At 46.5% G+C, this 26,065-nt stretch overlaps 1 protein-coding gene across 1 annotated transcript in view; it reads right to left on the bottom strand.

Annotated features, from left to right (window-relative positions):
- The window catches only part of ITGA9 (integrin subunit alpha 9), a 508,591-nt gene that overhangs the window by 54,410 nt on the left and 428,116 nt on the right, over window positions 1–26,065 (bottom strand). Inside the window, 1 exon segment of the mRNA XM_066585284.1 lies at window positions 12,806–12,931. Within this exon segment, the coding sequence (XP_066441381.1) occupies window positions 12,806–12,931 (126 nt within the window).

The following is a 26,065-nucleotide window of genomic DNA, read 5'->3' as shown; positions in this document are numbered from 1 at the left end:
GAACACGCATCCCGTTGCTCGTAATGCCTTTTGCTTTTGTGCTTGAGATGGAAATCACATGATCTTTCTCTGGGGGGCATAACTGTCGACGATGCTCGCACGTGCGCCACCTATCGTAGGATAGATGTACTATGCCAGTAATCTTCCCAGGAGTGAACTCAACAACTTCCCAAAGTTTCATGGCGATTAGATGAATGGTGTAGTAATGCATAAAGGACAGACAGACAGACAGACATACATTCCTTTTTATATATATAGATGACATCAGGAAGTGAGAGAATTAGATTCCGTACGTAAAATTTGGACGCTAATTATTTTGTGCTTAGAATTGAATAATTGAGTTGGGACCCATTACCTTTTCCTATTTATGACATAATCAATGCTCGTGCCAAATTTCAAGTTTCTATGACATTGGGAAGCGAGAAAATTAGATTCCGTACGTAAAATTTGGACGCTAATTCTTTGGCGCTTAGAATTGAATAATTGAGTTGGGACCCATTACCTTTTCCTATTAATGACATAATCAATGCTCGTGCCAAGTTTCCCGTTTCTATGACACCGGAAAGTGAGAAAATTACATTCCGCACGTAAAATTTGGATGCCAATTCTTTTGCGCATAGAATTGAATAATCGAGTTGGGACCCATTAGCTTTCCCTATTAATGACATAATCAATGCTCGTGCCAAGTTTCCCATTTCTATGACACCGGAAAGTGAGAAAATTACATTCTGTACGTAAAATTTGGACGCTAATTCTTTTGCGCATAGAATTGAATAATCGAGTTGGGACCCATTAGCTTTTCCTATTTATGACATAATCAATGCTCGTGCCAAATTTCACGTTTCTACAATATCGGGAAGTGAGAGAATTAGTGGCAATGATGGAAATCGAACGATCTACACGGGGGGGGGGGGGGCGTAACTGTCGACGACGCTCGCACGCGCACCATTTATCATAGCATAAATGTACTATGCCTATAATCTTCCCAGGAGTGTACTCAACAACTTCCCAAAGTTTCATGGCGATCGGATGAATGGTGTGGTAGCGCATAAAGGACAAACAGACAGACAGACACACACACACACACACACAGACATACATTCAATTTTATATATATAGACTAGCTTACCCGTCGCACGTTGCTGCGAAGACAGACAGACATACTGTACATTCATTCGTTTTTATATATCTAGATAACAACCAATTGCAGCGCAGCTTTCATGTTACCTCAGTATAATATATAACAACCAATCACAGCGCAGCTTTCATGTTACCTCAGCTGTATAATATATAACAACCAATCACAGCGCATCTTTCATGCAACCTCAGTAGTATAATATATAACAACCAATCACAGCGCAGCTTTCATGTTACCTCAGCAGTATAATATATAACAACCAATCACAGCGCAGCTTTCATGTTACCCCAGTATAATATATAACAACCAATCACAGTGCAGCTTTCATGTTACCTCAGCTGTATAATATATAACAACCAATCACAGCGCAGCTTTCATGCAACCTCAGTAGTATAATATATAACAACCAATCACAGCGCAGCTTTCATGCAACCTCAGTAGTATAATATATAACAACCAATCACAGCGCAGCTTTCATGTTACCTCAGTATAATATATAACAACCAATCACAGCGCAGCTTTCATGTTACCTCAGCTGTATAATATATAACAACCAATCACAGCGCAGCTTTCATGTTACCTCAGCAGTAAGAGAAATAACAACCAATCACAGCGCAACTTTTATTCTGCCTCAGCAATATAAAAAATAGCAACCAATCACAGCGCAGCTTTCATGTTACCTCTGCGGTATTATATATAACAACCAATCACAGCGCAGCTTTCATGCAACCTCAGTAGTATAATATATAACAACCAATCACAGCGCAGCTTTCATGTTACCTCAGCTGTATAATATATAACAACCAATCACAGCACAGCTTTCCTGTTACCTCAGTATAATATATAGAAACCAATCACAGCGCATCTTTCATGCAACCTCAGTAGTATAATATATAACAACCAATCACAGCGCAGCTTTCATGTTACCTCAGTATAATATATAACAACCAATCACAGCGCAGCTTTCATGTTACCTCAGTATAATATATAACAACCAATCACAGCGCATCTTTCATGCAACCTCAGTAGTACAATATATAACAACCAATCACAGCGCAGCTTTCATGTTACCTCAGCGGTATAATATATAACAACCAATCACAGCGCAGCTTTCATGTTACCCCAGTATAATATATAACAACCAATCACAGTGCAGCTTTCATGTTACCTCAACGGTATAATATATAACAACCAATCACAGCGCAGCTTTCATGTTATCCCAGTATAATATATAACAACCAATCACAGCGCAGCTTTCATGTTACCTCAGTATAATATATAACAACCAATCAAAGCGCAGCTTTCATGTTACCTCAGCAGTATAATATATAACAACCAATCACAGTGCAGCTTTCATGTTACCTCAGTATAATATATAACAACCAATCACAGTGCAGCTTTCATGTTACCTCAGTATAATATATAACAACCAATCACAGCACAGCTTTCATGTTACCTCAACGGTATAATATATAACAACCAATCACAGTGCAGCTTTCATGTTACCTCAGCAGTATAATATATAACAACCAATCACAGCACAGCTTTCATGTTACCTCAGCAGTATAATATATAACAACCAATCACAGCGCAGCATTCATGTTACGTCAGCAGTATAATATATAACAACCAATCACAGCGCAGCTTTCATGTTACCTCAGTATAATATATAACAACCAATCACAGCGCAGCTTTCATGTTATCTCAGTATAATATATAACAACCAATCACAGCGCAGCTTTCATGTAACCTCAGCAGTATAATACATAACAACCAATCACAGCACAGCTTTCATGTTACCTCAGCAGTATAATATATAACAACCAATCACAGCGCAGCTTTCATGTTACCTCAGCAGTATAATATATAGCAACCAATCACAGCGCAGCTTTCATGTTACCTCAGCAGTATAATATATAACAACCAATCACAGCACAGCTTTCATGTTACCTCAGCAGTATAATACATAACAACCAATCACAGCACAGCTTTCATTTTACCTCAGTATAATATATAACAACCAATCACAGCGCAGCTTTCATGTTACCTCAGCAGGATAATATATAACGACCAATCACAGCGCAGCTTTCATGTTACCTCAGCAGTATAATATATAACAACCAATCACAGCACAGCTTTCATGTTACCTCAGCAGTATAATATATAACAACTAATCACAGCGCAGCTTTCATGTTACCTCAGTATAATATATAACAACCAATCACAGCACAGCTTTCATGTTACCTCAGCAGTATAATATATAACAACCAATCACAGCACAGCTTTCATGTTACCTCAGTATAATATATAACAACCAATCACAGCACAGCTTTCATGTTACCTCAGTATAATATATAACAACCAATCACAGCGCAGCTTTCATGTTACCTCAGTATAATATATAACAACCAATCACAGCACAGCTTTCATGTTACCTCAGTATAATATATAACAACCAATCACAGCGCAGCTTTCATGTTACCTCAGTATAATATATAACAACCAATCACAGCACAGCTTTCATTTTACCTCAGCATTCTCAGTATCCAGCAATTGTCTTGCGAAATGTTTGGCGGATGCATCATTTTGTAGTTGAACACGCATTCTGTTGCTCATTATGGCTTTTGCTTTTGTGCTTGAGATGGAAATCAAACGATCTTAGTCTGGGGGGCATAACTGTCGACGAAGCTCGCACGCGCGCCACCTATCGTAGGATAGTTGTACTATGCCAGTAATCTTCCCAGGAGTGTACTCAGCAACTTCCCAAAGTCTCATGGCGATCGGATGAATGGTGTAGTAATGCAGAAAGGACAGACAGACAGACAGACAGACATACATTCATTTATATATACATAGATGACATCAGGAAGTGAAAGATATAGATTCTGTACGTAAAATTTGGACGCTAATTCTTTTGTGCATAGAATTGAATAATCGAGTTGGAACCCATTAACTTTTCCTATTTATGACATAATCAATGCCCGTGCCAAATTTCATGTTTCTATGACACAGGGAAGTGAGAGAATTAGTGGCAATGATGGAAATCGAAAGATCTACGTGGGGGGGGGGGGGGGGGGGCGTAACTGTCGACGACGCTCGCACGCGCGCCATTTATTGTAGCATAAATGTACTATGCCTATGATCTTCCCAGGAGTGTACCTATCACCGAGGGAATCACTAAAATATAACTTTTATTAGGTAAAGATAAAATAACAATGTATAAAAGGCGTGGACTCTTATTCCAGTTACACTCCTACTGGACAAGTAGATATTCTAACAGTAGTAAGTCCATATAAGTATATACCAGATGATGCGCTAGGTTCTAACTCCACAACCACAATGACCCCATCTATATTGTTGGTGTATGGGTCGAGATATATATTATGGTTGTGTACAGCTCCACGTGTATAAATGGCCACAAGGGCTAACAAAGCACAATGTAGGTTATATTTACTGTATTTATACGTTGGAGCCGATAAATGGGTAAAGGCCAGAATAATAAATGTAACCCCCGTCTGGCAGAGTATTGAGGCATATATTAATGCCCAGGAAATATAGCATCAATCAGGTATATACTATGTGGTATATCCCCTATTATGGTGTTAGCCAGCCTAAGATAGCCTCATTGTTGTGCTTGACATGCCACAGATGTCCACATCATTGTATATCGGGCTATCTATGCTTAAATGGTGATAGTGAATGCAGCAGTTACTGACAAAGAGGGTTCATTATATATCTTATTGAACCCTCTTCAGTTCAGCTGCTCGTAGCTGCTGGTGATTATAAAATCTCACAAACAGCGGCATTCATCTCTAGTGAAGCAGTGATCAGCTGTTTTTATTAGCTGCACTCAGCAGTGTTTAGTCCATGTGACAGGGTCTTATGAGATAATGACCCTGGTCTAAGACTCTCCGCTGTGTCTGTCCCTAATGGGAATGTGGTAAAATAAAAGGAACGTTTGGTGCTGTAATATGTCCTTGCACCATGTAACTCCTAGTTACAGACCACTCAGCGCTGCAGTCTATTTGCCAGCTTTTATATAAACTAGATAAACACGCTAAATGACGTCAGTCAAGCGAGTCACTATATAGATGAAATTAGTGACCGTGTTTACTATAGCTGGTTATCGCATCAGGGTATAATCCACCATAATAGGGGATATACCACATAGTATATACCTGATTGATGCTATATTTCCTGGGCATTAATATATGCCTCAATACTCTGCCAGACGGGGGTTACATTTATTATTCTGGCCTTTACCCATTTATCGGCTCCAACGTATAAATACAGAAAATATAACCTACATTGTGCTTTGTTAGCCCTTGTGGCCATTTATACACGTGGAGCTGTACACAACCATAATATATATCTCGACCCATACACCAACAATATAGATGGGGTCATTGTGGTTGTGGAGTTAGAACCTAGCGCATCATCTGGTATATACTTATATGGACTTACTACTGTTAGAATATCTACTTGTCCAGTAGGAGTGTAACTGGAATAAGAGTCCACGCCTTTTATACATTTTTATTTTTATCTTTACCTAAAAAGTTACATTTTAGTGATTCCCTCGGTGATAGGCTGGTTGACACACAGGGTTTTCCTTTCTGTCACGGTGACAAATCCCAGGAGTGTACCCAACAACTTCCCAAAGTTTCATGGCGATCGGATGAATGGTGTAGTAGCGCATAAAGGACAAACAGACAGACACACACACAGACAGACAGACAGACACGCACGCACACAGACAGACACACATGCATTCAATTTTATATATATAGATAACCTTTTTCGTGAATCTTTTAGGTGGACTACAGGGGAGAGTGGAAAGAAGCTGGAAATACACAAGACGTGCTTCATTGCCACAATGAAGATACAAAGTTATCAGCAGCACTCACAATCAGAACCAAGTCCGTATGGTTGGAGCTGCACGCCGGGCTGAGGGACGGATCCAAGGCCCACAATGCAGAAATCCAGGACAGAGGGCGTGCGGCAGCAGGTCAAGCATCAAATACTTTGTATTCCTCCATATAGGAATTGCAAAAAGACGTCAAAATGTGGCAACGCTTCAGCTCCAAGGTAGGAGCTTTTCTCAAGCTACAGCTGCAGCCAAAATTATTCATCCAACCTGCATTGCAGATTAGGCTTATTTCCCAAACTGACAAACTTTCAGCTGTTTGCAAAAAATACAAACAAAAACCAAGAACAAAAACATTTAAATAGCTGAACAGAACTAATATAACAAGTGGTTTTGTCACGTCTGTGCGGCACAAGAGCCCCGGGCTCAGCACGGGCGCAGGGTGATGTTCACACTGAATACAAGTATCATACACCATGCTGGACAGTGAGCACCACTCCAGGAGATGGAAAAACCTGTCCCTACCAAACAGGGAAGTGAGGAGTCCCTGCCTGCAAGCAGAGTTATTGTTCTGATAACGACAGACCGCTGTCTTCTTCTGGGCCCTGACTATCCCTGCAGGAACCCCTGGAGTAATGGACTGACACAGCAATGCAAAACCATATGGGTAACCAAAAAACAACAGAACGGATACAGCAGCACTTATCTGCAATGGAAGCTTATCACCCAGCATAGAGGCCTCATCCTACTCCAACCTATCCTCTAGTGAACTGAATAACCAGCAAGGAGGATAGGGCGGGGTATGAATATAAAGCTTTCTACACCTGCTGATAGGAAGAGCCACTGGAGAATCCCCAACCATCTCCCAGGTATGACTAATAGTCAGCCTGTAACCATGCAACCTACAGAGAGATAGCAACAAGCAATCTCTGCACAATGTGTATTAACCCTTGTCCTGCATAGCAACAGGGCAACAGGTCTGACCCTGCATCGCGGCCACCATGCTACGAGACTGTCGCGACCAACAAGCTGCAACAGGTTTCTTCAAATTCAACACAGAATGCTACATTTAATGACAACTTCAGTTTCAGGCTTATTCAACCCCTACATAATAAGTGCCTTTAGAACTTAGTAGAGTCTCTTTTGCCATTACAACTTGCTACAACCTTGATGCATAGCCAGACACCAGCTTCTGTAAGCATTCACGAGGAGCCTTAGCCCATTCCTGGTGGATGAATGGTCTCCAGGTCACTAATATTCTTGGGTTTGCATGCTACAACCACCTTCTTCAAATTCCACCAAAGATTTTTTTATGGGGTTCAAGTCAGGCGGCTGTGACGGCCAATCCAGAATTTTGCAGGACCTCTTTTGAAATCAAGTCTTGGTAGACTCCATGGAATGCTTGGGATCATTGTCCTGTAGGGAGGTCACTTCCCTGCTTCTCTCCGCCCCTTGTTGGCTGTTTGCAATGGGAGGGGGCGGGGCTAGTTCGTAAGCTTCCACCCTTTCCCACTGCTGGCCGATGACCTGCTCCCATCCCGTTTCCCCCTCTTGCTGAGAGCCGATGCAGGAGAGGGAGACCACTTAGCAGAACTAAACTGTCCCCCCCCCCCCAATGGCATTGGGGGCTCAACGTATATGTGCCAGCTCGGGCGAACATATAAGTGGCATGAGGCGAATGCTTGCTAACATCTGGGGGGCGCGGAGCTCATGGCCTTTGCTGCAGGGCAAGCACACAATTGTAAAGCTGCAGTTTCCAATTGCAATCATAACATCTCCGCACATTTCCTCCTAACACTGCCCTGCTACATAATATCAGACATATTTTGACAAGAGGATAACTGAAGTTGTAAAAATATACAAGTTTGCTTCATAAAATCTCAGAAAGAAGTAGGAAGAGGAAGAACAACATTTGAGGAGCACAGCTGAGACTAGCCGGCAGGCCTGCCATATGTCAGTACTTCACACTGTCCATGCCTTCTGTTCATCCACTGCAATCTAAATATCACTTGTTAATAATGGCAAACGACCATCTGAAACAGTCTGGAAGCTTCAGCCCAACATAAATTGTCTGATGAAATTACAGAAATGTTCACTTTTACTAAAGTTAATTAGAAACTTATTTAAAAAGTATCTCCAAAAACTGTAGCTCCCAGTCACATCTTCTTGCACTCCTCTAATGACTCAGCCTTATTCTATGTACAAAACTGAGCTGCGCTTTGCTTCCTTACAAGTAGTAAGCATGAGCGCTCCCTCCCGCAGCAGCCCTAGACCTCTACCACCGCCACGATTCTGGCGCAGGACTGGAGTCTCCTGAGGGTAGCGGCATCGGGCGAGGCAGAGGTCCGGTGCAGCGCAGAAGGTATAAGCAGGGACGTAGTCAGGGAGGCAGCCGGGGTTGTAAGACAGACACGCAGAGGGAGTCCTTGGTTAAAGGCTCAGGGCACACAATGAGGGAGGGGCACAGCCAGGCTTATATAGGAAGTCCAATTAGTGCATGGTGGAGCTAAATGGGAAACAAGAGCCAAGAACAGATTCAGCAGGGGAGCTGTCTGGAGGGCTGAGTGGGAAGAGGAGGTAGGAGTCAGTGTGCTTCCATTGTTCTGACTGCCGTTTGGTTTCAGGATTTACAAACGGCATCCACATCTCATCCATTGTGACAAGTCAATCAGTCATCATGTGTCAAGACCGCCCATACGCAGCCTTGTGATCGTCGGTCAGCATTCACAGCCCGACCTGGTGGAAACTGTCCACCTCTTTAGAATAGTGTGCACAGATCCTACGGAAATGCTGACTGTGCAGCCAATCTCTTCCACAGTTATCGGTGGTCCTCCATGACCACTTGTGTAATCAGACCGGCTGGGGCGTGACCGAGGCTTCTGTGTGTTAACATGTGGTGGCTACAAGTCCTCCCGGGGCGCATCCCCCCGGCTTGTTGTCCGGCTGCCGAGGGTGCACGTGGCTGGTCGGCGTGGTGCTGTTGGTGCGCAGCGCGCGCTCGCGGGTCCGTGCGGCGCCGTGCGCACCTGTAGTCAGCCCTGTGCATTAGCACCTTTTAAATTGGTGCTGTGGGAGTGAGTGTCTCCCTCTCTCCGCCCCTGGGCTTGTGTTTTTAAGGCTGGCAGTGACCTGCATTCACTGCCAGTTATTTGGTTCCCTTCAGCGTGCTAGCATCCTGCCTCTGTTGGTCTCCAGCGTTGTCAGCTCGTTCTGTCATATCTGCCAGGTTCTCCCATCTGCCTCGGTCTGCTTGTATTTTTCTGTTGGTTGTATCATCTGCCCATCCTGTCAGTATTCTACCTTGCTACATCTTGGCATGCCAGTGTCCCCTCTCGGTCCCTAGTAAGAGTAGGGACCGCCGCCCAGTTGCCCGCCTTGGGTTAGCTAGGAGTAGAGGCAAGTAGGCAGGGACAGGGGGTTGCGGGTAATTTCTAGGGCAACCCCGGCTGGCGTAGCGGTGGGTAGGATACCGTAACACTGTGGTTGGTTCTCACACAACGTTTTGGCCTTCTTTGAAGTGTTGCACATTTTCCATGTCTCGCCCAACTGACCACGAATGTGGATGGTTGTCATTCCTCGCAACTGAAGAAAACGGATGACTCCACACCATTCTTGGAATGCTTTAGCTACTGAACAGGCTTCTAACTCCGGCCGCCGTCACATAGATTCTGACAGACGTCTCGCTCGGCCCACAGAACGCCTACAGCTTTTAAATATGTCCCAGGTTTCTATTGGCTCCTATTCCCAAGGAAAACTTAGGATACCTTAAAACTTGAATGCAGCCATAGAAAATGTCCTTCATGGAGAAGACCCTAAAGGGCATGGGCCATGAGAAGGTGACCTGTTGCATAAATTACATCTTTTTGTTAACCCTTTAAGGACAGCAGCTTACAGGGGAGAAAATCAGGTCTGCAAGATATGTCACTGAATGTGAGCGTGCTGAAGAAAGGGTCTGTATGAAAGAGACCGAAGTGTTAACTTTGACACACACCCTGAAAATGATGTCCCAGGAAAAGGGGCTGTTCCAAACGTTGGCCAAGAATTCAAGCATGAAGATGAAAGGCTGGGCAGCACAGAGTTATGTTGCTGAAAAGAGTGTTCAGAGACTAGTGAGGTCTAGGAGCCAGTTCAGACAGCAAGTAAAAGAGAAGAAGGGCTTGTGGAAGAGTCCCGATAATGATGCTGGTACAAAGAAAACGCAAGAGCCGGGTCCAATGACCGGTGGCAGGAGTGAAGAATTGTAAAAACAAGACACAAGTGGTGAAGCATACCAAACTAGATGAAGGTGACCTGGGCACTCCGGGTGAACAATGTGTAAAGACCTCGGCTGATCAAGGACCGCATACATTGCACAAGTAGCACACTGGATGACATTGCCAGACATGGAGCTCATCCTAATGGGGATCTACAATTTACTTGTGGAAGTAGTGAAGAGAGACTTGCTCACACGCTGCCGCCTATGCGCAACTGCTCAAGACACTCGTGGTCGCCCTCATCCATTCCAGACTCGACTACTGCCACTTGCTGCTCATTGGGCTTCCCAGCACCAGACGCTCCCCTCTCCAATCCATACTAAATGAGGAAGCCAGACTCATTTTCCTATCCAGCTGCTCCTCTTGTGCCTCTGCCCTGTGCCAGTCACTGCATTGGCTGCCCATGTATTACAGAACTCAATTTAAACTCATCACCCTCACCCACAGAGCTGTCCATGGTGCCGCACCACCATACATCGCCTCCCTCCTGTCCATACATCACCCATCCCGTGCGCTGCGCTCTGCCAACACAGTCAGAAAAGACATTCCCCTAATATGATCCTGACACGCTCGTCTCCAGGACTGATCCTATGGAACGCTCTACCTCAAGACATCCGGACTATTCTCGATGCACAAAATTTTAGACGTGCTCTAAAGATGCACCTCTTCAAAGAAGCATACCGACTCTCCTGATTTAGTCCCCCCCCCTCAAATTACACCCATTATGTACACTCCCTGCCCCCATACCTCCTGTACCACCCCACCCCGTCCTGACTGAGGTCCCGCATGCATCAAAAGCACTGTGGAATAGGTTGGCGCTTTACAAATAAAGATTATTCCATGTGGGCTGGTAGAGGAGAGGTTACAGACCCTTAGAAAAGTTTATGAAAAAGAATGGGCTGTTTGAACTTTTTGTTCATTTCTAATTCAACAAACTCAATTGTGCTTTTAACCCTTTCCAATCCACTGTCTGATGTCTAAAGACATTCTGATTGAAGGCTGTACAGCTCTGATGTTGGAAGACGTCCAGCAGGGTATTCTTACTGTAGATTACTTGCCGCTCTGTTGTCGGGGGCCTCTCCAGCATGTCACATGCCGCAGTACTGGTTCTAGCCAGCAGATGGCACCATTGTATAATGGCAGAAATAGAAAGCCCCCTAGGAAACCCTGAATCCAAAATTGGATTGCAAAGGGTTAAGTGACATAAAGTGGAGGAGAACCATGAGCAGGTCTCCATATGTGAAGTCTGAGCTGGCCCCAGGTTCACTTCCCCCGTATAAACAGAATCGTAATAAGAAAGGTTGATGCTAGCATGCACACGGATATTGGATGTCCAGCCATTAGAAGAAGTTATGACAGAAAGCTGGGTGATGGTTTTATGCGGCACTTTGTATACATCCACCCGGGAATAGAACCAATTATGGGATTGTTAGATTACAGTAAGATAAACACATTGTCCTCGCGCGCCAAAGTTATTTCTTAAGTATATACATATATTTACAGTCTAACGGTTACCTCTCTGCAAGATGGAGCCGGTCTGTTACAGCGCCGCAGAGATATGTATAAAGCAATCCATGATGAGAACGCGCTACGTCCGGACCACTGGGATCTGTGGAAGGTCACACATGCCAACTGTATGGCTAGACCTCGCAGAAGCCCACACCGTAGATGAGGATTACTAATGACTGACGACGCTTCGCCTGTATTTGATTGTCATTCCACTACGATGGCAGAACCAGGAATCAGACAAGACTGGTGGATGTGGAGGCGGGATTCATCTTTTGGGGCCGAGAATAATGACATTGATGTTACCCAAATACTTCAGCAGGTAAAGCTTGTCTCAGCATTGTCCGACGCTCGACCTCCACGGTCTTCACCTTCTCACTGGAGCTGTGTGCGGAGGATGAAAGTAGGACTGGGAATCCCCATTCTAGTGACTAGCGGGGGTCCCACTTGTGGAACTCCCAGCAATCTACAGTAATTCCTTTTAGGGGACTCATTGACACACTTGTAAGTCAATGTGCAGGATGAGAAGGACAGAAGAGAGGAGAAGGGAATAAACAGAAGTGTCTGCTAGTCGCTTCCTTGACCTTCACTACAGAAAAGAACATGTATGCAGAGTGGCTCAGTGAGCAGCACGTTGGCTCAGTGGCTAGTCCTGTTGCCTTGTAGCACCAGCGCCTTGGGCTTGAGTATGGCCAAGGACAACATCTCTATGGAGACTGTATACGCACCCCAAGTTTATGTGGGTTTTCTTGGGGTACTCCGTTTACTTCCCACAATCCAAACTCAAGGTGATAAGTTAATTGGCGTTCACCCCAATGGTCTCCAGTGTATATACTATAGATAAGGAACTTAATTTGGTAGCACACTGAGTCAGTGATCAGCAGCCAGATGGATCACTGAGCCCAATCTGCATGTGACGTGTTCTTTAGTAGCCACGCAGTGTGGTGCCAAGACAAGGAGGCTGCCTGCAGGTATTACAGCCCATTCTCCGCCCCCCCCCCCCCCAACCATTGCACATGCTCTGTAGGTAGGTAAGCCACTTACCAGCACTTTGCGGCCTGATTTTTTAAAGAATGAAAATATTGTGTGGAAGATGTTCTCCTTGTCCTGCGGGATCACGCACGGCGCGGGGTTTCTGTGGAACATACATTGTGCCTTGTCTTGTGTGATCTAAATAAAGAGAAATACATGGCTTGTTTATTGGTGGCCCACAGACAATGGATGCCCCATGTGACCCGTCGTAAAGGCAGACCTTGTTACAAATACAACGGAGCTCCAATCCTGAAGAACTGTATGGAGGAAGTAAACTAAGCACCATTCACAGATCCAATGCCTGATATCAGGACACATCCCGCCATCAGTCCCTGTGAACCGGCCTGCCACATCCCCAAATCCCTGACCTGAAAAGTCCCATGAGCAGCGCCCCATCAGGTGTGTTTGGGGTATTGGAGCAACATTCTGCATTCAGTAAAACCAACGCCACATGAGACGCCCTTCTAGCGTTTTGTTGCATACAATCCAAGTTAATGATGGAGCTCGTTATCTGTGAGGGTCAGCCTGATGCCGGACTATCAGACCTGTGTAGTTCCAGTTAGATACTGTAGGGGGTTGATGGTAATCAGTTTATTTTTGGAAGTGAAGCTCGCTGGGTGTATTTGTTTTCTAGCCCTGGGTATATTCAGCCATATTAGTTAGAAGCATGGATCCATGAAACACATGACAGAGATGACAATTATGGACACGGCAGGGCTTTGCAGGCTCCTTTGACTTCTAGTCATATAGCAGCCCCCAAACAAGGACTATTGGTCACCAGCAGCGGTTTATCTTCTCACAATGGGACGGACATCTTTACGCTAACATTCATCATTAGAGAACAGAACGCTTTGCTGTCATTCTTGTCAACGTTGCTGGCTTCAACCGAATAGGACTTAAAACATAGCTGAGTTTTCAGAAAACCTTTTGGAATAAGCTGCCATGTGTGAATGTGTACACCGGAGGAATAACACGATGTGTGGCCATTATTTGTCATGTTCTAAACACTGTGCACAGAGAAAACAGCAGATTCTGCTTCTACTTCCCTGTAACACACATAACAATCACGGAGGACACTAGAAGTACTGAGCAGTGGAGATGTGAATAAATATCAAAACTAACATTATTAGCTTTAACCCCCCCAACAGTCATGTTAAAATTGAAAAGACCCTCTGAAAAATGTCACTTTTTTATTGTAGATTTTGAATTTATGTCTCATGTAAATATCAACTCGGTTTGATATTTTTAACCCCTAAATGACATAATTAATTTTAGCCTTAAGAACCAATAAACAGTTGTGCCATTCCTCTGTTACTCCTCCTGGAAATGTATGAATAAATTGACAACTGGGTGTTCCCAGTTCAGATGTGTCCCAAAGAATTCAATCTGTGCTGAAAGTGTCAGACTGTAGCGACCCATGCCGTGACGTTGGGAGGACCAACACCCACTTGTCAATGTATACATTCGTTTCTAAGAAGAAAAACAGGTACAACACAACGTAGAGTTCTACAAAACTGCTCCAGAATGGTTATTGTGAGTAAAAGCAGAATGCGGGGAGGCAGATCCTCTCTAATGTCTCGGGCCATCCTCAGCCATCGCGATAACTGCACAAGCCCGCTAGAAATGGCTGACTGGTAGAAAAACCTAAATGTAATCTACATACTGAGTGCCCCCTCTACAGATGCCCCTGTAATAGCAGTGAGATTCGGTACCTCCGACACCACATAATACCGTAGCATGCAACATTTCCACAATCCGTGTAGGCTGTGCGGACCAACTCTTCATAGAGTTCAAGGGTAAATAGCATGAAAGGAGAAATGAGAACACACTAATGAAAACTACTTCAATGTTTAGCAGCCGTATCTCCAATTAGTGACGGTGGGGAAGAGCAGGAGAACAAAAGTTGGCAAAGTAACCCCACGCGGATTTTGAATGCTGCCCATGTTTGTACTGCTGCTTTTGATGACAGACTTGAGTTTTGGGATTTTTCCCTTCTAGAGAAGCATATGGATACATGGACTCCGAGCGTGCCCCAACATGTAAGAGATGCCACGGACCCACAGAACAAGCACCACTACAAGTGATACACTTCAGTGGGGTCTCATATGTCACTACTAACCTACAGCCAGAATGCTAAATAACTGATAAAGACACAGATTCTCCAGACGAGATGAATGAAGGAATGTAAACTGGAAGATCAAAGTATGTGAATGAGATATTCCCTGAGCTCTGATCATCCAGCCCCACGGTCCAGGATAAACAATCAGAAATCTTACAAGACGTGGAAGTATTATAGTGCCAGCATTTATTGGGGACGGTCCTTCTCCATGCTGGACCCACAAGGACACATTACATACGTTACACTGAACCAATGCTGGATGACATCCATTACTACCCCAATCATGAGCCCTGGTGGGCCACTGCTGCAGAGTGTGATCAGAAAGTCTGGACTACTGTTACCATGCAGCGGTTGCTGGTCCTCCCGAGGCGACGGTGTGTGGGATCCTGCAGTCAGGGCACATCACCCCAGCTTGTTGTTCGGCTGCCGGGGGCGTGGGTGCCTGGCCGGCGTGGTGCTGGTACACCTGTGAGTGCTGCTGACGTGCACAAGCTCCCTTTTATTGTGTTCTGTTGGGAGTTGGCGGTCTCCCTCTCTCTGCCCCTGGGCGGAGGCTTTTGTTTAAGGTCGGGCAGAGACTTGCAATCACTGCCAGTTATTGGTTTCCCTCAGTGTGCTAGCTAGTCTGCCTCTGTTGGTCTCCTGCCTCTGTCATCTTGTCTGCTATACTTTGCTATTATCCGCCAGGTTTTTCCATCTGCCTCAGTTCTGCTTAGTATTGTTCGTGTTGGTTATTTACATCTGCCTTTTCTGTCGGTATTCTACCCTTTCCATCCAGGTACGCCAGCGTCCCTTTTTCGGTCCCTAGTTAGAGTAGGCACTGCCGCCCAGTTGCCCGCCTGGGTTTAGCCAGGGGCAAGCAGGTCGGACAATCTCCAGACAAATTAGCACAACATACGGCGATATTTTATCTGGGATTGTTGGATGGATCTGCAGCAGAGGCCCCAAGAGGAGCCTCCAACGCAGATGTGCAGAAGCTCTTTATAGAATGAGAAGAGCGCGATAAAATCCCATAATATGTATGGAGAAAATCCAAGATCTCCAAGTTCTGGGCCGCTAGGTTGGCTAGAAGAGGTTCTAAATGTGACGTTATTCATCAACACCCACAAAAACCCAATTGAGAACTAGCGGACTCTTCGGGCTCATGTCCACGGGCGTTTTCTCACCGCCTATTACGCATGTGTTGCACGGCCGCATGATATGTGGTGAATGGAGTCAATAGACTTTCATTCATCCATGCACATGTGTGTGGATACTGCATGTAGATCCACACACGAGAAACAGATCGCAGCATGCTCTATTGCTCTCCGTACCACGCAGTGCCAGCCCTGTACATGTACGGCAGACCCGTGATTTACAAATACGGCTGCAGCGTTTTACTGATGCGGCGGTGGAAGTGAAGCCTTCTGAAGTGCTGGGGAGGTCACCCTCGCGGATAAGATAGTGCCCATGTACAGAACTGGCTGCACCTTCTCTGACAGCTCTACCGGGGGTTAAATGCAGATCTGTTCTTCTAAACACTTCAAGCTGCTCTAATTAATACAGATCCACTCGGATTCCTTTCCGACATCTAAGACGTTGGCTTCTCTCCCATAACTAATCCCTTCTTAAGAGATTTTCCAAGAAACTTTATAATGCCTACAGAAAGAGCCCAGGGATGCGGAGGAGAGCGGCTGCTGCTTCCAGAGGGGCTCCACTGCGGTTCTGCTGTGACATTTGCTTCATTTCAAAACCAGTTGTCAAACTACACAGAGGAGAGCGCCGAAGCATCAAACCCCGATACGTGACCGGGCGTGTAGACCACCTGCTCAACGCAATCGCGGGGCGCTTACAGCCGCAGGACTGCAGGCCGCTTTAAACTACATGTCAAATGAAAGTGCTGCTCTGTAACAAAGGGAACTTGTCATGAGCACATGGAGAGCATCACCGGTGGAGAGCATCACTGGCTGAGAGGGTCACCAGCGGAGAGCGTCACTGGCTGAGAGAGTCACCAGCGGAGAGCGTCACTGGCTGAGAGGGTCACCAGCGGAGAGCGTCACTGGCTGAGAGGGTCACCAGTGGAGAGCGTCACTGGCTGAGAGAGTCACCAGCGGAGAGCGTCACTGGCTGAGAGAGTCACCAGTGGAGAGAGTCACCAACTGAGAGAGTCACCGGTGGAGAGCGTCACTGGCTGAGAGGGTCACCAGCGGAGAGCGTCACTGGCTGAGAGAGTCACCAGCGGAGAGCGTCACCAGCGGAGAGAGTCACCGGCGGAGAGCGTCACCGGCGGAGAGAGTCACCGGCGGAGAGAGTCACCAGCGGTGAGAGTCACCAACTGAGAGAGTCACCGGTGGAGAGCGTCACCAACTGAGAGAGTAACCAGCGGAGAGAGTAACCAGCGGAGAGCGTCATCAGCGGAGAGAGTCACTGGTGGAGAGCGTCACTGGCTGAGACAGTCACCAACTGAGAGAGTCACCAGCGGAGAGCGTCACCGGCGGAGAGAGTCACCGGTGGAGAACGTCACCAGCGGAGAGAGTCACCGGTGGAGAGCGTCACCAGCGGAGAGAGTCACCGGTGGAGAGAGTCACCGGTGGAGAACGTCACCAGCGGAGAGAGTCACCGGTGGAGAGCGTCACCAGCGGAGAGCGTCACCGGCGGAGAGAGTCACCGGTGGAGAACGTCACCAGCGGAGAGAGTCACCGGTGGAGAGCGTCACCAGCGGAGAGAGTCACTGGCGGAGAGCGTCACTGGCGGAGAGCGTCACCGGTGGAGAGCGTCACTGGCTGAGAGAGTCACCAGCAGAGAGCGTCACCAGCAGAGAGCGTCACCAGCAGAGAGAGTCACCGGCGGAGAGCGTCACCGGCGGAGAGAGTCACCGGCGAAGAGAGTCACCGGCTGAGAGAGTCATCAGCGGTGAGAGTCACCAACTGAGAGAGTCACCGGTGGAGAGCGTCACCAACTGACAGAGTAACCAGCGGAGAGAGTCACCGGTGGAGAGCGTCACCAGCGGAGAGAGTCACTGGCGGAGAGCGTCACTGGCGGAGAGCGTCACCGGTGGAGAGCGTCACTGGCTGAGAGAGTCACCAGCAGAGAGCGTCACCAGCAGAGAGCGTCACCAGCGGAGAGAGTCACCGGCGGAGAGCGTCACCGGCGGAGAGAGTCACCGGCGGAGAGAGTCACCGGCTGAGAGAGTCATCAGCGGTGAGAGTCACCAACTGAGAGAGTCACCGGTGGAGAGCGTCACCAACTGACAGAGTAACCAGCGGAGAGAGTAACCAGCGGAGAGCGTCACTGGCTGAGAGGGTCACCGGTGGAGAGAGTCCCCGGTGGAGAGAGTCCCCGGTGGAGAGCGTCACTGGCTGATAGAGTCACCAGCGGAGAGAGTCACCAACTGAGTCACTGGTGGAGAGCGTCACTGGCTGAGAGAGTCACCAACTGAGAGAGTCACCAGCGGAGAGCGTCACCGGTGGAGAACGTCACCAGTGGAGAGCCTCACCGGTGGAGAGCGTCACCAGCGGAGAGCGTCACCAGCGGAGAGAGTCACCGGCGGAGAGCATCACCAGTGGAGAGCGTCAGCTGCTGTACGGCCAGGCGGCCCCTGCTATGGGGCCAGTGTGATTAAGACCACAGTGCCCCTACAACAGCTGATTGCTGGGGTCGGGGGAGCAGCAGGGGATCAGTAATCAGCTGCTGTATGGGCGGGCGGCTCCTGCTATGGGGCTGGTGTGATTAAGATTGCAGGTCCATACAACAGCTGATTGCTGGGGGGGGGGGAGCAGCAGGGGATCAGTAATCAGCTGCTGTATGGGTGGCTCCTGCTATGATGCCGGTGTGATAAAGATTGCAGTGCCCCTACAACAGCTGATTGCTGGGGGGGGGGGGGAGCAGCAGGGGATCAGTAATCAGCTGCTGTACGGCCAGGCGGCTCCTGCTATGGGGCCAGTGTGATTAAGACCACAGCGCCCCTACAACAGCTGATTGCTGGGGGTGGGGGAGCAGCAGGGGATCAGTAATCAGCTGCTGTACGGGCCGGCGGCTCCTGCTATGGGGCCGGTGTGATAAAGATTGCAGGTCCATACAACAGCTGATTAGTGAGCGTGAACTGCTGCTACCCCTCATCAATCAGCTGCAGGTACAGTCGGCTCCCACATCTGCTGTCTACATAGCAGAGGGAGGGGGAGAAAGAGCTGCCAAATGTATACACCATAGATAACCATAATGAGACGCGCCATGCAGGATCCTGGAAAGTTGGGTGACAACTAATGGAATCATTACACTGTCGCTCAGCTCTTCCAGGATCCTGAATGCCAACCGCAAAGTTAGTCAAACATGGCATTCAGGGCTCCCGGAAAGCTGGGTGACAAGTGATCAGACCACCATTACATTGACACTCCGCTTTCCTCCTGTAATACCTCACCGCCCGGTCTGGGGGAGTGCAAAATATTTATTTTCCTATTTTCCTCCTCTATTTTTTGGGGGTTTTTGCACTTTTATTGTGTTTAGCATTGTGCTTTCATGGTTTAGTGTTTTTACGTGCAGGGTTGATAGCCTGCTCAATTTATTATGCAGATTGTTACGGACGCCGCCATGACATCAAAGATGTAGGATTGTTTTGTTTTTTTTTAAATACAAATAAGGGAAAGTGCTAAAGACAGGAGGGGGGAGGGGGGGTGTAATTTTTTTCTTACCTTCTTTTTCTTTTTAGACTTTTTATATCCCTGTTGGGAACTTGAACCCTAACGGCTATAATCTGTGATAATGCGGCACAGGACTTCTTTACTGCAATGCCTTATCGCTTACAATAGCGATCATGGGCAATGTCAAGCTGGCGTCCTGTTGCCATGGTAACCCATCAGCCCTCAGCGATCATGTAAAAGCAGCAGAATGATTGTTGATGGGACGACTGTCGGGCTTCTGCACCCGACAGGTCATCCCATGTATAAGGCCCTTACACTCGCCACCTTCTCTGCTGCACCAGAGGAGTTACTGGGCCTTTATCGCTACTGCTCCTCTGACACTGCGGTGATGAGAGGCGCCCTGATAGTTGGCACTTATGTTTCCTTTATTGATACCATAGAGCCTCATGTGGTGCAGAGTGTTAAGGCAGCAGAAATGCAGTCCTAAGCTCTTGCTCATGAACTGAAGGTTGTGGGTGCAATCCCCGCACGGTTCAGGTAGCCGGCTCAAGGTTGACTCAACCCTCCATCCTTCCAAGGTCAGTAAAATGAGTACCCAGTTTGCGGGGCGGGGGGGGGTGGGGGTGGTGGGGGGGGGTAAAAGATGACTGGGAAGGCAATAGCAAAACAGTCTGTCAAGAAGATGTCACAACGTGACGTCACCCGAGGAGTCAGTCCCGACTCGGTGCTTTACCACAGGCTGTTCATCTGTTCTTAGCTCTTGGGAAAAGGAGATGACTGATGGATCTTTGAAGTTGATCAGACTCCTTTTAGAAGAGGAGAAATTAACGTTTGAAAAAAACACACGCCTCCCAACGGAATTACTGAGAAAACCAAACCTTCTCCTCTGATACTGAATTTCAGCAGAAAGAAAAACTCCTACAGCAAAACATTGAGAATTCCATTTATTAAGGAAAGGAAACACTTCCAATTCACGAGGGATTTGAGGGATTTTAAAGAAGGGAGAGCCTACGTGGAAAAGCTTAAAGGGGTTGTCCTGCGGCAGCAAGTGTGGGTATACACTTCTGTATGGCCATATTAATGCACTTTGTAATATACATCGTGCATTAAATATGAGCCATACAGAAGTTATTCACTTACCTGCTCCGTGGCTAGCGTCCCCGTCGCCATGGTGCCGTCTAATTTCAGCGTCTAATCGCCCAATTAGACGCGCTTGCACAGATGGGTCTTTTCCCTTCGGCTCGGCAGCAGCGGCGTTCTGGCTCCGCCCCCTTGTACGCGTCATCGCGTAGCTCCGCCCCCGTCACATGTGCCGATTTCAGCCTGACCAATCTCTGACTATCAGGAGACGGGTCAAACAATTTGACTGCTACTTACCAAGAGAGGGAGATACAATTATTATCGAGTATCGAACAACAACCCTGAGATTTTCAATCTTCTATTCATTGAAGATCAGGGGATACTAATAAACGCCTCGGTTCATAATAACCACATCTCAGTCACCCCAGCTATATATGGTGGAGAGACGTGATCTCATAATAACCACATCTCAGTCACCCCAGCTATATATGGTGGAGAGACGTGATCTCATAGTAACCACATCTCAGTCACCTCAGCTATATATGGTGGAGAGACGTGATCTCATAGTAACCACATCTCAGTCACCTCAGCTATATATGGTGGAGAGACGTGATCTCATAGTAACCACACCTCAGTCACCCCAGCTATATATGGTGGAGAGACGTGATCTCATAGTAACCACATCTCAGTCACCTCAGCTATATATGGTGGAGAGACGTGATCTCATAGTAACCACATCTCAGTCACCCCAGCTATATATGGTGGTGAGACGTGATCTCATAGTAACCACATCTCTGTCACCTCAGCTATATATGGTGGAGAGACGTGATCTCATAATAACCACATCTCAGTCACCCCAGCTATATATGGTGGAGAGACGTGATCTCATAGTAACCACATCTCAGTCACCCCAGCTATATATGGTGGAGAGACGTGATCTCATAGTAACCACATCTCAGTCACCTCAGCTATATATGGTGGAGAGACGTGATCTCATAGTAACCACATCTCAGTCACCCCAGCTATATATGGTGGAGAGACGTGATCTCATAGTAACCACATCTCAGTCACCTCAGCTATATATGGTGGAGAGACGTGATCTCATAGTAACCACATCTCAGTCACCCCAGCTATATATGGTGGAGAGACGTGATCTCATAGTAACCACATCTCAGTCACCTCAGCTATATATGGTGGAGAGACGTGATCTCATAGTAACCACATCTCAGTCACCCCAGCTATATATGGTGGAGAGACGTGATCTCATAGTAACCACATCTCAGTCACCCCAGCTATATATGGTGGTGAGACGTGATCTCATAATAACCACATCTCAGTCACCTCAGCTATATATGGTGGAGAGACGTGATCTCATAGTAACCACATCTCAGTCACCTCAGCTATATATGGTGGAGAGACGTGATCTCATAGTAACCACATCTCAGTCACCTCAGCTATATATGGTGGAGAGACGTGATCTCATAATAACCACATCTCAGTCACCCCAGCTATATATGGTGGAGAGACGTGATCTCATAATAACCACATCTCAGTCACCCCAGCTATATATGGTGGAGAGACGTGATCTCATAGTAACCACACCTCAGTCACCTCAGCTATATATGGTGGAGAGACGTGATCTCATAATAACCACATCTCAGTCACCCCAGCTATATATGGTGGAGAGACGTGATCTCATAATAACCACATCTCAGTCACCTCAGCTATATATGGTGGTGAGACGTGATCTCATAATAACCACATCTCAGTCACCTCAGCTATATATGGTGGAGAGACGTGATCTCATAATAACCACATCTCAGTCACCCCAGCTATATATGGTGGAGAGACGTGATCTCATAGTAACCACATCTCAGTCACCCCAGCTATATATGGTGGTGAGACGTGATCTCATAATAACCACATCTCAGTCACCCCAGCTATATATGGTGGTGAGACGTGATCTCATAATAACCACATCTCAGTCACCTCAGCTATATATGGTGGTGAGACGTGATCTCATAATAACCACATCTCAGTCACCTCAGCTATATATGGTGGTGAGACGTGATCTCATAATAACCACATCTCAGTCACCCCAGCTATATATGGTGGAGAGACGTGATCTCATAGTAACCACATCTCAGTCACCCCAGCTATATATGGTGGTGAGACGTGATCTCATAATAACCACATCTCAGTCACCCCAGCTATATATGGTGGTGAGACGTGATCTCATAATAACCACATCTCAGTCACCTCAGCTATATATGGTGGTGAGACGTGATCTCATAATAACCACATCTCAGTCACCTCAGCTATATATGGTGGTGAGACGTGATCTCATAATAACCACACCTCAGTCACCCCAGCTATATATGGTGGTGAGACGTGATCTCATAGTAACCACATCTCAGTCACCCCAGCTATATATGGTGGAGAGACGTGATCTCATAGTAACCACATCTCAGTCACCTCAGCTATATATGGTGGAGAGACGTGATCTCATAGTAACCACATCTCAGTCACCCCAGCTATATATGGTGGAGAGACGTGATCTCATAGTAACCACATCTCAGTCACCCCAGCTATATATGGTGGAGAGACGTGATCTCATAGTAACCACATCTCAGTCACCCCAGCTATATATGGTGGAGAGACGTGATCTCATAGTAACCACATCTCAGTCACCCCAGCTATATATGGTGGAGAGACGTGATCTCATAGTAACCACATCTCAGTCACCCCAGCTATATATGGTGGAGAGACGTGATCTCATAATAACCACACCTCAGTCACCCCAGCTATATATGGTGGTGAGACGTGATCTCATAATAACCACATCTCAGTCACCCCAGCTATATATGGTGGTGAGACGTGATCTCATAATAACCACATCTCAGTCACCTCAGCTATATATGGTGGAGAGACGTGATCTCATAATAACCACATCTCAGTCACCTCAGCTATATATGGTGGAGAGACGTGATCTCATAATAACCACATCTCAGTCACCTCAGCTATATATGGTGGAGAGACGTGATCTCATAATAACCACATCTCAGTCACCCCAGCTATATATGGTGGAGAGACGTGATCTCATAATAACCACATCTCAGTCACCCCAGCTATATATGGTGGAGAGACGTGATCTCATAGTAACCACATCTCAGTCACCCCAGCTATATATGGTGGAGAGACGTGATCTCATAGTAACCACATCTCAGTCACCCCAGCTATATATGGTGGAGAGACGTGATCTCATAGTAACCACATCTCAGTCACCTCAGCTATATATGGTGGAGAGACGTGATCTCATAGTAACCACATCTCAGTCACCCCAGCTATATATGGTGGAGAGACGTGATCTCATAGTAACCACATCTCAGTCACCCCAGCTATATATGGTGGAGAGACGTGATCTCATAGTAACCACATCTCAGTCACCCCAGCTATATATGGTGGAGAGACGTGATCTCATAGTAACCACATCTCAGTCACCCCAGCTATATATGGTGGTGAGACGTGATCTCATAATAACCACATCTCAGTCACCTCAGCTATATATGGTGGTGAGACGTCATCTCATAGTACCCACATCTCAGTCACCCCAGCTATATATGGTGGAGAGACGTGATCTCATAGTAACCACATCTCAGTCACCTCAGCTATATATGGTGGAGAGACGTGATCTCATAGTAACCACATCTCAGTCACCCCAGCTATATATGGTGGAGAGACGTGATCTCATAATAACCACATCTCAGTCACCCCAGCTATATATGGTGGAGAGACGTGATCTCATAGTAACCACACCTCAGTCACCCCAGCTATATATGGTGGTGAGACGTCATCTCATAATAACCACACCAGCTATATATGGTGGAGAGACGTGATCTCATAGTAACCACATCTCAGTCACCCCAGCTATATATGGTGGAGAGACGTCATCTCATAATAACCACATCTCAGTCACCCCAGCTATATATGGTGGAGAGACGTGATCTCATAATAACCACATCTCAGTCACCCCAGCTATATATGGTGGAGAGACGTGATCTCATAGTAACCACACCTCAGTCACCCCAGCTATATATGGTGGAGAGACGTGATCTCATAATAACCACACCAGCTATATATGGTGGAGAGACGTGATCTCATAGTAACCACATCTCAGTCACCCCAGCTATATATGGTGGAGAGACGTGATCTCATAGTAACCACATCTCAGTCACCTCAGCTATATATGGTGGAGAGACGTGATCTCATAATAACCACATCTCAGTCACCTCAGCTATATATGGTGGAGAGACGTGATCTCATAGTAACCACATCTCAGTCACCCCAGCTATATATGGTGGAGAGACGTCATCTCATAATAACCACACCAGCTATATATGGTGGAGAGACGTGATCTCATAATAACCACATCTCAGTCACCTCAGCTATATATGGTGGAGAGACGTGATCTCATAATAACCACATCTCAGTCACCCCAGCTATATATAGTGAAGAGACGTGATCTCATAATAACCACATCTCAGTCACCCCAGCTATATATGGTGGAGAGACGTGATCTCATAATAACCACACCTCAGTCACCCCAGCTATATATGGTGGTGAGACGTGATCTCATAGTAACCACATCTCAGTCACCCCAGCTATATATGGTGGAGAGACGTGATCTCATAGTAACCACATCTCAGTCACCTCAGCTATATATGGTGGAGAGACGTGATCTCATAGTAACCACATCTCAGTCACCTCAGCTATATATGGTGGAGAGACGTGATCTCATAGTAACCACATCTCAGTCACCTCAGCTATATATGGTGGAGAGACGTGATCTCATAATAACCACATCTCAGTCACCTCAGCTATATATGGTGGAGAGACGTGATCTCATAATAACCACATCTCAGTCACCTCAGCTATATATGGTGGAGAGACGTGATCTCATAGTATCCACATCTCAGTCACCCCAGCTATATATGGTGGAGAGACGTGATCTCATAATAACCACACCTTAGTCACCTCAGCTATATATGGTGGTGAGACGTGATCTCATAATAACCACACCTTAGTCACCTCAGCTATATATGGTTTAGAGATGTGATCTCATAGTAACCACATCTCAGTCACCCCAGCTATATATGGTGGAGAGACGTGATCTCATAATAACCACACCTTAGTCACCTCAGCTATATATGGTGGTGAGACGTCATCTCATAATAACCACACCTCAGTCACCCCAGCTATATATGGTGGAGAGACGTGATCTCATAAAAACCACATCTCAGTCACCCCAGCTATATATGGTGGAGAGACGTGATCTCATAGTAACCACATCTCAGTCACCCCAGCTATATATGGTGGAGAGACGTGATCTCATAGTAACCACATCTCAGTCACCCCAGCTATATATGGTGGAGAGACGTGATCTCATAGTAACCACAT

Source organism: Eleutherodactylus coqui, chromosome 12 (genome assembly GCF_035609145.1).
Source record: "Eleutherodactylus coqui strain aEleCoq1 chromosome 12, aEleCoq1.hap1, whole genome shotgun sequence".
Taxonomy (NCBI): domain Eukaryota; kingdom Metazoa; phylum Chordata; class Amphibia; order Anura; family Eleutherodactylidae; genus Eleutherodactylus; species Eleutherodactylus coqui.
This window is presented reverse-complemented; position numbering and strand designations above follow the sequence as displayed.